The sequence below is a fragment of the Aquarana catesbeiana genome, linkage group LG05, assembly GCF_042186555.1.
Source record: "Aquarana catesbeiana isolate 2022-GZ linkage group LG05, ASM4218655v1, whole genome shotgun sequence".
In the NCBI taxonomy this organism is placed as follows: Eukaryota; Metazoa; Chordata; class Amphibia; order Anura; family Ranidae; genus Aquarana; species Aquarana catesbeiana.
In genome coordinates this window covers 81,336,246-81,351,865 of record NC_133328.1, presented here as the reverse complement: position 1 = coordinate 81,351,865, position 15,620 = coordinate 81,336,246, and the positions used below count along the sequence as shown (strand labels likewise).

Genomic DNA, 15,620 nt, shown 5'->3' with positions numbered 1-15,620 from the left:
TATATGCAAGCTAATCACAACACACTGTCCTTTATGGTTAGTGTGCCAATATATACTCCATAACAAATTTGTATTATTTTTTCAGACATACTCTCTTGTTTACAACTGTTTTTCCTCTCAGAATAACGCTTCTTTGTTCTACAATGACCATGCTTACTCACTGAACATTGCCTATGCAATGCAGTGGTGATGTCAACATAGGACAGTGTTCGAAGACTATAGAAAATCCTTCTCTTTCAACAAAGGGAGAAGGTGTTCTGTAGTTCACACAAGTTAACTGAACAGGGCTTAACATCGCAAAATTGCAAAAGACAACACTGGACTTCTAGAAATGAACAGATCTAACCAAAACACTTGCAAATTGTATATTTACCAGACCAAAAAGGAGCAAATCAGAGAAGCCTATTGTTGGAGTTTACATTCCCTAAAAACACAACTGAACTCACCTCCCCCTGCCAAGACCAGTGGAGTTTTCAATAGTTGGAGGTTCCACACGGCCTGTACCAACGTCCCTTTTAAATGTTGTTGTATTCGGCATTCTTGTTCTGGTTTGTCCGGGTTGCCGTGCTGGAGGCCCACGTACACCATTGATTAGTCTATCAGTAGTAAAGTTGAAAATAGCTGGACCATCAAGAAGTGCAGGGGCCCTCTCGGTACTTGGTATTGTATGCCGAAGATGGGATTTGCCAGGGTTCCTAGAAAGTATTTAAAGTAAAATGTTTAATCACTAAAATTAAATGTAGAGAAGTGACAGCAGAAAGACCAAGTGGTCTGTAAAGGCTGCCTTTTTTTGTTAGTGTGTAAATCTGGGTATATGCAAAGCAGGTTTAAATTCACTTACTTACTGTTTAACTCTCTACCTTTCCTGGAAGTCTGTTCCAAGCATTCACTACCTTTTTAGTAAAATAATACTTTCAAATGCCACCATTGAAGCTACGTGTGAAAGTACAGAGGCGAAGACAAAGTGGAACACTTAAAGTGGAGTTCCACCCCCCCCCCCCCCCCCCAAAAAATAAAAAAAAATTCATTTATGTGCATAAAAAAACCAAAAAAAACCCAAAAACAAAAAAACAAAACACATTTGGAGAAAATACCTTTTTTACTCACCTCTAAAAGCCTGTTGCAGGGGGTCCCTCGTAGTCTGCCTCCTTCAGTGCCTGGGCTCTTAACGTCACTTCCCTCGGCGCAGGAAGGGAGATCAGCTCTGCCCCCTACCTCGTCAATCATCTGGGACACATCACAGGTCCCAGATGATTGGCGCAGCCAATCACGGCACGTGGAGTCGCTCGTGCATGCGCAGTGGGTGCCCGGCTGTGAAGCCACAGCCGGGCGCCCACAGTTACAATGCCGGCGCCGCCAAGCGGAAGGGGAGACAAGCGGGGCTTCGATCCCCCGCATCGCTGGACCATGGGACAGGTAAGTGTCCGATTATTAAAAGTCAGCAGCTGCTGACTTTTTTTTTTCTTTTTTAAGCGGAACTCCGCTTTAACCTAGTTGCAGACTGGGCATACTAGACAAGCCCAAAAACATGTCATCATTGTACACAGGGCGCGGCTAGTACATCCAGGCCTTCTGCCGGGATCCTTCCCTGTCCCAGTACCCAGCAAGGTCGGCAGCAGGAGCTGTCAAAAAAATAAAATAAAAAATAAATAAATAAAAAAAGCAGTCTGGCAATGATTTATCAACAACATTGCTCAGATGGGAATATAGAAAGTTACATTTAAACATTGCATAATTTGTAGCTTTCTGTATTTTTCATCCACAGATCAAAGGGATGAACATCGATCTGCAGATAGAGTGTTAAAGCAAACTTGACAAGAAAAAAAAAATAAAAAAATAGTTTCTCTCCAATTAAATGTTCCTCTGTTGAACCTTTCTTATCAGCACTAATTAACCCTGTATTCTCCTCCGTTCAACTGTAATTTTCCAGGTGATTTTTTCTTCTATTTTATTAACTAGCAGTTAAACTTATTTCTGTTTTTGTATGCCCTGTTCATTAATATTTTTACACCTTTTACATATATTTACATGCATCACACACAAAAAAAAAAAAAAAAAAAAAAAAAACAAAACTGAAGAAAAAAAAAAAAAACAACACTACTTCATTTGTAAATAACTTTGCAATGCTTTGTACCTAAATCTTAATTTTAGTGTTGTTTTAAACAGGACAAAATACAGAATAAAATGCACACTTTATGCGCAGTAACACTATCTTTAAACTAACACTGTTTAAAAAAGGAAAAATGCCTTTTGTTTAGTTTTATTACTTTTAATTGTAGCAGGACAATATTCACAAAAAGAAAGCCTGGTTTTACCTTAAAAAACAATGTATGTATTACTAGAATATAAGCGTGTAAAGGGGTGAGATGGCGCTGCCAAAGAAACTCACAAGTGTAGTGACCACGTGTGGTCAAATAAAAAAACCTGATGTGTGCTACAGTGCATAAACCTTCGTATCTGTGCGAACTCTTATCATAAAGTACAAATGTACCAAACATCAACAATTCCTCGGGTAAACTTAAAATGATATAGTGATATTTAACCGCTTGCCGCACGAACATTTACCACAGCAGAATGGCATGGACAGGCAAATGGGCGTACAGGTACGTCCCTTTAAATTTGCCGTCGCGTGTGTGCCGCTACTCCGTGAGTGTGATTGCAGGTCCCGCAGACTCGATGTCCGCGGGCATACCCGCGATCGTTTCACGGAGCGGAAGAACTGAGAAATGCTGATGTAAACAAGCATTTCCCCGTTCTGCCTAGTGACACTGCCGCTGATCACAGCTCCCTGTGATCAGGAGCAGTGATCAGTGTTGTGTCACACTTAGCCCATCCCCCCTACAGTTAGAATCACTCCCTAGGACACACTTAAACCCTGCAGCGCCCCCTCCTGGTTAACCCATTCACCGCCAGTCACATTTACACAGTAATCAATGCATTTTTAATCTCACTGATCGCTGTATAAATGTGAATGGTCCCAAAATATCGCCAAAAGTGTCCGATCTGTCCGTCATAATGTCGCAGTCCCAATAAAAATTGCTGATCGCCGCCATTACTAGTAAAAAAAAAAAAAAATTTATAAAAATGCCATAAAACTATCCCCCTATTTTGTAGACGCTATAACTTTTGCGCAAACCAATCAAATGCTTATTGCGTTTTTCTTTTTACCAAAAATATATCTAGAAGAATTCGTATCGGCCTAAACTAAGGAAAAAAAATATTTTTTTTATATATTTTTTGGGGCTATTTATTAGAGCAAAAAATAATGCGTTTTTTCAAAATTGTTGCTCTTTTTGTTTATAGCGCAAAAAATAAAAACCGCAGAGGTGATCAAATACCACCAAAAGAAAGCTCTATTTGTGGGGAAAAAAAAGGACGTCAATTTTGCTCGGGGGCCACATCACACGACCGTGCACTTACCGACCGGCTCCTGTACATATACATCGGCACTTTTAAGAAGGTTATCTCGGTAACGGCAGCAGCTGCTGCCAAAACCGAGGTATCCATCTTTACAGGAGCCGGTCGTGTTTCTGATAATGGTGGCCTCCGCGGCGGATTCACCGCAAGATCACCGTTATCGGCGGCGGGAGAGGTCCTACCCCCCGCCGCTCTCCGACGCTTACCGGAGCAGTCGGTAGCTGCGGAGGCGATCAGGACCTGTCAGTTCTTCGGTATGGAGACGGGTGAGGCTAAGATGGTGCCCACCCGTCTCCATACTATAGGACGGCAGAAGCGACATCATTACGTCAGCTCCGCCCATATGTCTTAAAGGCATATTTTTTTGTCATTTTTTTTTAAACTTTTTTTTTTTTTTTTTGCATTTTAGTGTAAATATGAGATCTGAGGACTTTTTGACCCCAGATCTCATATTTAAGAGGACCTATCATACTTTTTTCTATTACAAGGGATGTTTACATTCCTTGTAATAGGAATAAAAGTGATCCAAATTTTTTTTTTTTTTTTTTTTAAACAGTGAAAAAATAATTAAAATAAAATAAATAAGAAAAATTAAAAGAAAAAAAAATTTTTAAAGCACCCTGTCCCGACGAGCTCGCGCGCAGAAACGAACGCATACGTGAGTAGCGCCCGCATATGAAAACGGTGGTCAAACCACAAGTGAGGTATCGCTGCGACCGGTAGAGCGACAGCAATAATTCCAGCCCTAGACCTCCTCTGTAATGCAAAACATGCAACCTGTAGAATTTTTTAAACGTCGCCTATGGAGATTTTTAAGGGTAAAAGTTTGACACCATTGCACGAGCGGGCGCAATTTTGACAAAATGGTCCGGGGCTTAAGTGGTTAAATGTGTAAAATGGCAGTGAAAAATGACACATATATATATATATATATATATACATACACACACACACACACATACACACACACATACACAGTTGTCCTTGAAAAAGCTTTCCAAAGTGGCTAAATGCAAATATTGTCCTTATAAGTGACTTGTGCAGAATTCCAAGGTGACTTGGGCAGCAAAATTGATCAGATCACAGCTCTTGTGCAGAAAAGTGAATAGCCCTCGTGCTCCCCTCTCGGTTCCACACTCACCAGATAGCTACACCCCTGCAGGGGTAAAGCACAAGTAATTGGATCTGCCTTGGATCGTGGTGTCCAGTAGAAGAGCCTGAATGGATATACAAATTACAGTCCTTAACACCGAAAGGGTCAAATGTGGACCCAATTGTTTTATTAGTAATTTTTGACTGTTTATTTTTGTTATTTTTATTTTCAATTTTATTTTATTTCAATTTTATTTTATTTATTTTCATTTTGTTTTATTTTCATTTGAATTTTATTTTTATTTATCTTTATTTTATTTTAAATTTAATTTTAATTTTATTTTCATTTCATTTTCATTTCTTCTTTATTTAAATTTTGTTTCATTATTTGCTAGACCAGGCCTTCATTATATCATTCCCAATTATTTAACTATCTATATATTTTTCTTCATATGGAGTATACTGTTATTGTCATAATGGTTCACATAATGTAATATAGCATGATCTGTTTTTAATGTAATACCGAATTACTAACACTAGATGGCCTCTGATCACTCCCTGTTAATTCAGGAAGTAGGATGTTGGTGTTTACCTTTTTGTCAACAAAGATTACATCACTTCCTGCGCCGCTGATCACTTCCGGTCTCGGCGGATACGTCACTTCCGGTGAAAACCGGACATGAGGACAATTTCATACTGCGCCATCAATGAGAGTAGTGGGAGTCATTGGGTGTAGTAGGTGGTACTTAAAGTATATAAGACAGCCAACCACAGACTCCATAAGCTTCTGATGACGCTCAATGGGAGGGGCGAAACATGTCAAGCTAAGGATAATCTGTGAAGGCTGTTTGGATGCCAAGGGGGCAATTTTTGCACATTTTAAAGATTCTGATGTAAGTGTAATGATTTTAAACCTTTTAATAAACCTTGCAGTATTACACTATATGCCCTCTTTTCTTCACTTGTCCAAACTTTACTACCCCGATCGTCTTTGACCAAGTATGTAGGATCTACATCAAGTGGTAGAGGAGAGGAGATTCCATTCTCTGAGGCACAACCAATCTACATATCTGCTGGACAGGAGACACCATCTTGATATACACAGGTGTATTTATTATCTTTATCTGGTGAGTGGGGATCCAGGAGGGGAGCACAGGAAGTCACCAAGATTACATCAACGTGTCACCAGCCCTATACCTCACACTTGATGAACTTTATTGATTGCATCTTATTTTGCACTTTTTTGAACTTTATTGAATGCACTTTTTTTTTTGCACTATATTGGCACTTTGCTATACATGTTGTCATATGACACATATTTGATACGAGTATATGTACATTTATGGTTTAGAGAGGCAGCGCTGAGTATAAATTTTTTGTTGTCCTCCATGGTGTGTTAAATCATGAGATATCAAGCGTCGGTTCAGGGTTGGCCACTTCCACACCATCCAGAACAAGGTTTAGGGGGTACAGGCAGCAAAACACAAAAGAATATAGGGTTTTTCCACCCCCTAGCCAGCTCTCTTCACATAATTTAGACTCTGCCTGTTCAGGTACATTCAGGCCTGAATGTACCTGAACAGGCAGAGTCTGATTTGTACTTTATGATAAGGGTTTGCACAGATACAAGGGTTTATGCACTGTGGTAGCACACATCAGGTTTTTTTATTTGACCACACATGGTCACTACACTTGTGAATTTCTTTGGCAGCGCCATCTCACCCCTTTACACGCATATATTATATAAATACTTCACTAGTGGAGTTCCTAGGGAAGGTAGCAGCCACATTCATACCCAAGCCCAGGATTAAAAAGATTTTATATAATGCATGTATTATGTTGTTATCTTGAAAAGGATAAGTCCCCCCCAACACTAAAATCCCTGCATCTACAGACATCCATGATCTAACACTAACCTATCTAACCCTGTGAAGATTAGATCAGTATACATAGCATTTTTGAAGCCGATCCGACCCCGATCCCAGGCTGAGCTGTCAGCCGCGGCTTCGCTGTGGAGGCGGTTGCAACGGAAGCCCCATAGTAAGTCTATAGGTGACGTCACTTCCCGTTCATTTCACAGCCGTTGTGGGCTTTGTTCTCTACAGAGCTTCCACCACTGGAGACAGGACTGGATCAGCTTCAAAAAAGGTATAATACAGATTTCTTCTTTACAGGGCTAGATAGGTTAGTGTTAGATCGTGGATGTCTGTGGATGTAGAGATTTTAGTGTTAGGGTGGACTTGCCCTTTAAGTAATGAAAAAATTATTGCCGATTAAACAGGCTCTTAGCAAAAATATTGCTCTGGTCCATAAGGGGTAAACAGGTGTGAGAGCCAAAGTGGTCAATCCATGAGGCTGGAAATCATTCCAAAAGGGGACACAGATTATATAAAACACACTGTATGACAGGAAGGATTAAAACCTATGGCTTCTTCATTTTCATATTTTTCTGTAACCCCAACCAGTATGATAATTATATTGGACACTTTCAAAAACTCATTCCTCACCAATCCAAAAAAAAAAAAGTTTTGGTTGGAAACAAATGATCTCGATCTCTAATATGGCTGACTTAAATACTGTCATACTGAAGATTGGTGAGAAAGTTCGCAGAGGGCAGCTCCACTTGCCTGTTCCTGGGTGTGTAAGGTCGCAGAGACGTTAAAGGTGATGCTGCTGGCTTGAAATTAGGAGATGTAAACCCATTAATGAATCCAGTATTGGGGAACGGTGTTACCTAACAAAAACATACATCAAAGCATTACTTAACAATCAAAGCTACATATTAACATATACAGTGTACAGTACTGATAACATATCCATTATGCTGCTATCTCCCAACCCTCAACTTCACCTCCATCCTAAGGTTTAGACTTGCAACCTAAGATGGTGGGGGTAAGCAGGTTCTAAATACGTTGTGATTACTAAAAGGTTTGCGAATTACAGCTCACCAAAAATGTGGTTATACTCCTGAACTAAAACCAATAGCATTCTGGTGAAAGAAAGATTAAGTAAAGATTGTTTGCAGGTGTCACAAATAATTCAGTCACCCATAAATGCTTTTTTTTCAAAAAGGACAGACAAAAAGAACTGTGGTTAAGATGCAGGGCACATACCAGTGACGGGTCCAGGTAGCTGTGTGCTGTAGACCAGGTCTGTGGGGTAATGAGACTGTAAAGTGGGAACTGTTGCTGTGGACTGTACAGCGGAGGTATGTAAAATGATGTCGTATAGCGTTGTTGTGTGTACAGATTCATATCCAAAGGTCTAAAACCATTCTTTGGCAAAAAAGTGTTTATCGCTATTGGCTTCGCTTTTATTCTCGCCTAAAAAGAAAGGGAAGTTATACAGATCAGAGAGCTTTGTAGCAACAAATTAGTCAGGTATTCTTAAATCAGGATTAATTGTTACCTTTATAGGTTTCCCTTGAAATGTCTTCACATCTTCTCTCAGGTATCTGTAGGCCTAAAAGAGACCCACAGAAAAACATGGTCATATGTACAAACTCACAAGCAAAAATAGGAACCACATAGTAAATTCCTTCATTTAATACGCTGAAAATGCGCAAGTTTTTTGGAGGAGCATGCAACAGTGTATTGGTTTGCTCGTACGCGGTACGACAGAAATTGGCTGACATTCAGCCAGTGTGTACAGCAGCCTGTCCAGCTTCTAAAACGGGCATGCTGGAAAACCAGCAGCCGACCTGCATCCAATCAGCATTCGCAGTCAGTGGCTGCAAGTGCTGATCAGTGCATCCTGGAAAGGGGGGAGGAGTAATACCCCTGTCAGAACAGCACAGCGGGGGAGATTACTGTACTAACATCACTTGTGTTAGTATAGCGATCTGTTTTTTTCCATCAGCCCAGTGAAAAACAGTGTGTACCAAGCATCATCTAGGATTTTCCTTTTGTTTACACTTAACCAAATTTCTGTCAGCAATTCATACATTCCATGCTTGCTACCACATCAGCAGCATGTTTTCATTCCATCCTCCTTGCCGGGCAGTTTTACTAGGATGGAACAAGATAAGCAGGAGCAGGTTGTGCTGAACAAGTTGCTGCTTTCATGCTTAGAGTCCTTTCACACAGGAAGTCTGACCGGCAGACTCAGCTTTGCTCAGCGGGGGATTGCTCCGCTGATCCCTGCTGAGCAGGCTGATGACCGGTCCGTCTCCACTCACTGTGCTGAGCTCCTCTAAGGGGAGATCGGATGAAAACGTACCGCCTGTCCGTTTTCAGCCAATCTGCCAGACGGATGGAAAATAGGGTCACTATTCTGTCTGGATTTCACAGAGAGGATCGGATAGTGGCGGATGTCAGCGGGCATGTCACTGCTGACATCTGCTGCTCCAAAGGAGTGAATGGAGGATCCGATCAGGTCTGCCTGAAAAACTGACAGGTGGACCTGATCGGAAAGCCCGTGTGAAAAGGGGCCTTTCAGCTGCCCATCAGCAGTGGAGCTAAAAGAATAGACTTGTCAATGTGCTCTATCCCTCTGTCTGTCCTGGAACTTTAAGACCCCTTTCACACAGGGGCGCTTTTCAGGCATTTTAACACTATAAATAGTGCCAGTAAAGCACCTCTCAAGCCACCCCAGTGTGAAAGCCCGAGTGCTTTCTCACTGGGGCGGTGCGCTTGCAGGACGGGAAAAAAAAGTCCTACAAGCAGCATCTTGGAGGCGGTGCGGGAGCGGTGTGCACCTGCCCATTGGACGGGTGCTATTAGCCCTTTCTTCGTCTGCTAGCGTGGGTTTCGGCCGCTAGTGGTGGTTTAAAGCGGTGAAGGGGGTTTAACAGCGGTAAAGCGACGCTAAAACCCCCTACGCCCGCCCCAGTGTGAAAGGGGTCTTACAGAGCTGGACCCCAGAAAGACAAAACACACACTTTGTTAAATAAACTATTCATGCAGCTGAAACTAGATATATAGTTCATGAATGTGTCATCTCTGAGCTAGTACCTCCATCCAGAAATTGATGCCTGAACAAAAATTGGTGCCATCCTCCTGAAGAGAACAGCAGAAGGCATTTGAGGGAGCACAAGGATCTCAGTAACAAGTTGCACATTATGCATGTGGTTAGAATGAATAAAAATATATGTGGTGCTGGGTACACTTTTAGGGTTTGTTCACAACATATGTGCATGAAAACAGATGGGAAAAATCGAGCAGATTTCACTTGCAGAGACACGAGTTTACATCAGCTTCACATTAGTTTTCATGCCCGTCAGTTATGTGCCCTGTTCACACCAGTGATGTCATGTCAGTTTTTTCCAGGCAGAAAACTGCATACACATTGAACGTGATACCGTATCATGGTGTGAACAGGGCACATAGAGAACAGTTTTTTTGTGCACTTGCAGAACGCATACAGAAGAACTGACATCTCTGCACCATGGTGTGAACAAGGCCTAAAGTTTAACTTCAGTTTAAAGCGATATTAAAGCCCCTTTTTTTCTAAAAATAACAAACATGTCATACTTACTTGCTCTGTGTAAAGGTTTTGCAAAGAGCTGCCCAAATCCTTCTCTTCTCGGGACCCAGGCTGGCACTTTTGACTCCTCCCTCCTGCCGGGTGCCCCCACAGCAAGCAGCTTGCTATGGGGCACCCAAGCAGAATCGCTTCCACGGTTCTGTGTGTCCATTCACCACCCCCTCCTATTGGCTCACTGGCTGTGATTGACAGCAGCAGGAGCCAATGGCTCTTGCTGCTGCCAAAAGCCAATCAGGAGTGCGAGTTCCCCAGAGAGGCAAGGCTCTCGAGGACATCGCTGGATCGAGAGGGGACTCCGGTAAGCATTGGGGGGGGGGGGGGGGGGGGGGGGGATGGTTGAATAGAATGCATTAAGGTAAAAAACCTTGTGCACACCTTTTGGTTTGATGCACCTGTATTTAAGCGGATTTAAACTGAAAGATCCAAGATACCATAGGGCCCATATTTTATGACATTCAGGCCTGGTTCACCCATGCGGTTTTTGGAGCTTTTTGCAGAAACTCACTTAAAGTTCATTTAATCTGGTTTCCTATGGGACACATTCATAGGCCTTAAGGGACAATTTCTCTTCCCATGCATACATTTTTAATAAGGGATGATCTGTTAAATGATTTCCACTGGGCTACACTGGTACCACAATTTGATAACAGACATATTCTTTGAAATCTATTAACAGTGCAGAAAACTCATTGATGCACACAGAACCAAACTTAAAAACACAGAAAAAGAGCAAAGACAAATTCTAAACCAGCAGTGGAAATATGAATTACCTGTTGTGCGTCAGCTTCTGATTCAAAAGTGATGAACCAATTGTCATTATAGGCAAACTCACAATTAACAAATTTCGGCAAGTTCTCGCCTTTGAAGAGGGCTTCTACATCCTAAAAACACAGCAAACCAAAAAAGTAACCGTGTATGGTAAAGCTGTTGCACAATAAAGGGGATATTTCACTTGAAAAACCTGCACCCATAAAACATAAGCTCTTGTAATACTTTATATACAGAAATACCACACAAAATTGCAAATTAGGGATGCACCGAAATTTCGGCCGCCGAAACATATCGGCCGAAAATGGCCTTTTGCCTTGGAGTCGAAAATGGGACGGGGCCTGGACGGGGTTCCGCCCCCCGCCCCTGGTGCCGCCCATCATGGGGGTGTCCTATAGCTCAGAAGAGAGGAGAGCCGCCGCCTTGTTGATTTGAGCGCCGGGAACATCACAGCTTTCATTTCAATAGCTGTGTGTTCCCCGCTGTGCGCTGTCACATACAGCCCCTCCCCCTTGTCCAGGGAACTTTGATAGACAGAGCACCCGTCCCAGGATTAGACGGCTGATCTGTCTATCAAAGTGCCCGGACAAAGAGGAGGGGCTGTATGTGACAGCGCGCAGCAAGGAACACACAACTATTGAAATGAAAGCTGTGATGTTCCTGACGCTCAAATCAACAAGGCGACAGCTATCCTCTCTCTTCCCCTGCACTGGCTGGCTGCAATGGGGACACTGGCTGGCTGCATCTGACGGGCACTTGTGAGGTGGGGACACTGGCTTGCTGCAATGGGGACACAGGCTGGCTGCATCTGACGGGCACTTGTGAGGCTGCATTGATCTCCTGTACCATGTCCCCAGTCTCTAACCATCTCCTGTATAAAAATATTTTTTTTTAAAAATAAGTTTCGTTATCGATAATTTTCGGTATTGGTTTTCGGCCTAGTGTATTTTTTATTTTCAGTATCGGCACCAAAAAACCCCATTCGGTGCACCCCTACTGCAAACACAAAATTTTTACCTTGCGCTGCAATAATCATCCCATATCAGCTCAGACCAATGTATCATAGCGCTGACTGCATTCAGTTTTCTGTGCAATGAGAACTAGGTAGGCACATGTTCCACATACCTATTACATTCAAAGTTTTTAGAGTAAAAAATGCCTACTCTGTTACAATGAACTTATGTAATCACTGGAAAAAAGGAAAAAAAAAAAAAAAAAAAAAGGATTTTTATAACAGCTTACCTGTAAAATCCTTTTCTTGGAGTACATCACGGGACACAGAGCCACAGTAATAACTGTATGGTTATACAGCACCTTCAGGTGATGGACACTGGCACACCCTAGACAGGAAGATCAATTCCCCATATAACCCCTCCCTTTACCGGGAGTACCTCAGTTTTGTAGCAAAGCAATACACGTGTAACCAGAAAGAGGGGTGGGACCTCTGTGTCCCGTGATGTACTCCAAGAAAAGGATTTTACAGGTAAGCTGTTATAAAAATCCCATTTTCTTTATCGTACATCATGGGACACAGAGCCACAGTAATAACTGTATGGGATGTCCCAGAGCAATGCCACCTGAGGGGAGGGGACAAACAAAAGTAGGGTGCAATCAGACCTGAGGACCTATACCGCTGCCTGCAGCACACTGTGCCCAAAGGCGATATCCTTATGCCTTGTTACATCCACCTGATAGAATCTGGTGAATGTATGGACTGAAGACCAGGTTGTGGCCTTGCAGATTTGATCCACTGCCCACGAAGCCCTAACAGCCTTGGTGGAGTGCTCTTTGACCTGAAAAGGTGGAACCTTTCTCTTCAAGCCTTAAGCTTGAATTACCTGTTGAATCCATTTGGCAATAGTGGATTTCGATGCTGCCTGTCCTTTCCTAGGACCTTCAGGCAACATGAACAAAACATCTGTTTTCCGAATCTGAGCAGTCGCCTTCAAATAGATCTTGACTGCTCTCACTACATCCAAAGAATGTAGTGACCTTTCTTCTTTAGAACAGGGTTCTGGAAAAAATTAAGGTAAAACAATATCCTGGTTTAGGTGAAAACCTGAAACCACCTTTGGCAGAAAGCTAGGATGAGGACGCAATACTACTCTAACCTTGTGAACGATTAAATATGGCCCATTTACAAGAAAGAGCTGCCAACTTTGATACCCTTCTTGCAGAAGAAATGGCTACCAGAAAAACTAGCTTCCTTGTCAAAAGGACCAAAGGAATATGTTGTATCAGCTCAAAAGGCTGTTGCTCTAATGCCGACAGAACTAAATTCAAGTCCCAAGTGTTCAGGGGTGTTCTAACCGGTGGCTTAAGCCGCGTTACTCCCTGTATAAAGCTTCGGACCAAAGAATGCGAAGCAAGCGGACGTTGAAACAATACTGATAAGGCCGAGACCTGGCCTTGATAGTACTCAAGGCCAGTTTCATCTCTAGCCCCATTTGCAGAAAGGCAAGAATTCTACCTATGACATACTTCCTAGGATGCCAACCCCTGGATTCACACCAAGATACATATGCCTTCCAGATGCTACAATAAATGACTGCATTAATCAAGGTAGGTATCACTGAGCCTGAAAGCTCACGATTTTTTAGAATGTGGGTTTCAATAGCCAAACCGTTAAATTTAGTGTTTGTAAAGTAGGATGGAACACTGGTCCCTGCGATAGCAAGTCTAGACTTGGTGGTACGGTCCATGGGGTCCCTGCCACCATCTTTACTATTTCTGCATACCAAGATCTTCTGGGCCACAAGAACTACAGACTTCCTTCCTGCTTGATCCTGCGAAGTCGTCGAGGTAGCAGCAGAATAGGAGGGAATGCATAAATCAGTGAGAACTGATCCCTCGGGGTCACCAACGCATCTGTTCCTCATGCGAGTGGATCCCTTGTTCTTGACACAAAGTTGTCAACTTTGTTGTTGAACCTGGACGCAAACAGATCTACATCCGGGATCCCCCATCTTTGGCATATAGCCAGGAAGATGTCGGGGAGAAGGGACCATTCCCCTGAGAACAACTGCTGGCAACTTAAGTAGTCTGCCTGCCAGTTCTCTACCCCTGGAATAAAGATTGCCGATATGCACGGCACATGTTTTTCTGCCCAGCTTAGGATATGGTTTATCTCTCCCTGGGCTGCCTGACTTCTGGTGCCCCCTTGGTGATTGATATAAGCCACTGCTGTGGCATTGTCGGATTGAATCCTGACAGGAGAATTCTGCAACCTGACCTTAGGGCTAGACACGCTGCCCGAATCTCTAGAATGTTGATGGGCAAGGTCCTTTCGGTTATGGACCATTTGCCTTGGACAGACGCTTCTTCCAGGACTGCTCCCCAACCTAAAAGGCTGACATCTGTTACCACCTTCCAGATAACCGGTAAGAAGGATTTCTCCTTCTGCAGATTCTCGGATATCCTCCACCAACAAAGGCCCTGGGGCACTTTTGGCGACAAACGCATTGGAACGTCTAGTGCCTGAATCTTCTTGTTCCAGGCCGATAGGATACTGTTTTGCAACAGTCTCGAATGGAACTGAGCATAGGGAACCGCTTCGAATGAAGCAACCATCTTCCCCAACAACCTCATACACTGGCCAAAAAACTGAGGTACTCCCGGTAAGGGGAGGGGTTATATGGGGAATTGAACTTCCTGTGTGCCTGAAGGTGCCATAGAATCCATACAGTTATTACTGTGGCTCTGTGTCCCGTGATGTACGATAAAGAAAACACACCACTCCCACCGTCCATAAAAGGTTGGCCACCTACTGCAGGCTTCGTCGCTTGACAGTTCTTATATAGGTAAGGTCTGGGCCACCTGGCTAAGTCACCTGGTGGCATGCCCCCTTGTGACGTTACTGACCCAGCATGCACCAGATTATGACATCACAAGATGGGTTGTGGGGAAAAGACTCTTCCCCCCATCAACATGGGGACAAGGTGCTTTGTGGTGGGGGCAGAACACCCCTGCCCCAGAGTGTACCCCCCCCCCCTCATGTTGGGGGTATGTGGCTTGGTATGATTCAGGTTGGGGGGGTGGGGTGGGCCTCATTCATCCCCTCTACCTCTCCTGACCTGCCAGGCTGCTTGTTAAAGTGGTATTAAGCCCCAAAACAAATCAAAAACATTGCAGCTTACCAATTTAATAGATCTTACAGTTTAAGATTCCCCCCCATTATTTTCACCTGGTGATCTGGCGAATCACATGCGGTTTCCCCCACTGCTCCTGTGTGAACCCAGGATTGTCACAGTGACTTCAGCCTGGATTCACACAAGAGCGGTGCGGGAAACCTCATGCGATTTGGACAGGAATCGTACTACATTCCTGCTCAAATTGCATGCGTTTCTTTGCAGTGCGATTTGAGCCCATTCATTTTGTATAGGTTCAAACTGCACTGCATAGGGATCGGTACTCGGCATCAGTGAGTACTTGACTGAAAGTATCGGTACTCGACGATAAAAGTCTGGTATCAGCACAACCCTAATTGCTAGCACTTTTAAGCAATTACAGCAACAGTTTTTTTCCTTTAGGGATAAAGGTTTTACATGAATAAAAGTAAAAGTTGACCACTGTAAGCACCATGTTCATTGTTAAACAAAAACAAAAAAACCCCCCCAAAAAAACACCACAGCACAAGGGACATAACTTACTATCTTTTTTGATGTGTCCCTTGTGCTGCTTTATCCTAGTTTAGTAGAAATCTTCCTCTTAATCCCTGCAGGCCATAATCTTTCGGCTCAGAGGGGGTTAACCGAGTTGCGGTAGCTGTGACAGGCATCCATCTAGAGTGCCTGACTATGCCTGCTCTTTCTGCACGCCACTCCATTCACAGAGGCCTTACTACTGAGTCTATAAATGAA

General features: G+C 43.2%; 1 protein-coding gene across 1 annotated transcript in view; it reads right to left on the bottom strand.

The window, feature by feature from the left end:
- LARP4B (La ribonucleoprotein 4B) overlaps nucleotides 1–15,620 on the bottom strand; it is a 176,733-nt gene that overhangs the window by 19,543 nt on the left and 141,570 nt on the right. The window contains exons 10-14 of the mRNA XM_073632734.1: nucleotides 10,764–10,874; nucleotides 7,918–7,971; nucleotides 7,623–7,832; nucleotides 7,137–7,243; nucleotides 447–695 (exon numbers count right to left, since the gene is read on the bottom strand). Coding sequence (XP_073488835.1) covers nucleotides 447–695; nucleotides 7,137–7,243; nucleotides 7,623–7,832; nucleotides 7,918–7,971; nucleotides 10,764–10,874 — 731 coding nt within the window. The remainder of the gene's footprint in view (nucleotides 1–446; nucleotides 696–7,136; nucleotides 7,244–7,622; nucleotides 7,833–7,917; nucleotides 7,972–10,763; nucleotides 10,875–15,620) is intronic.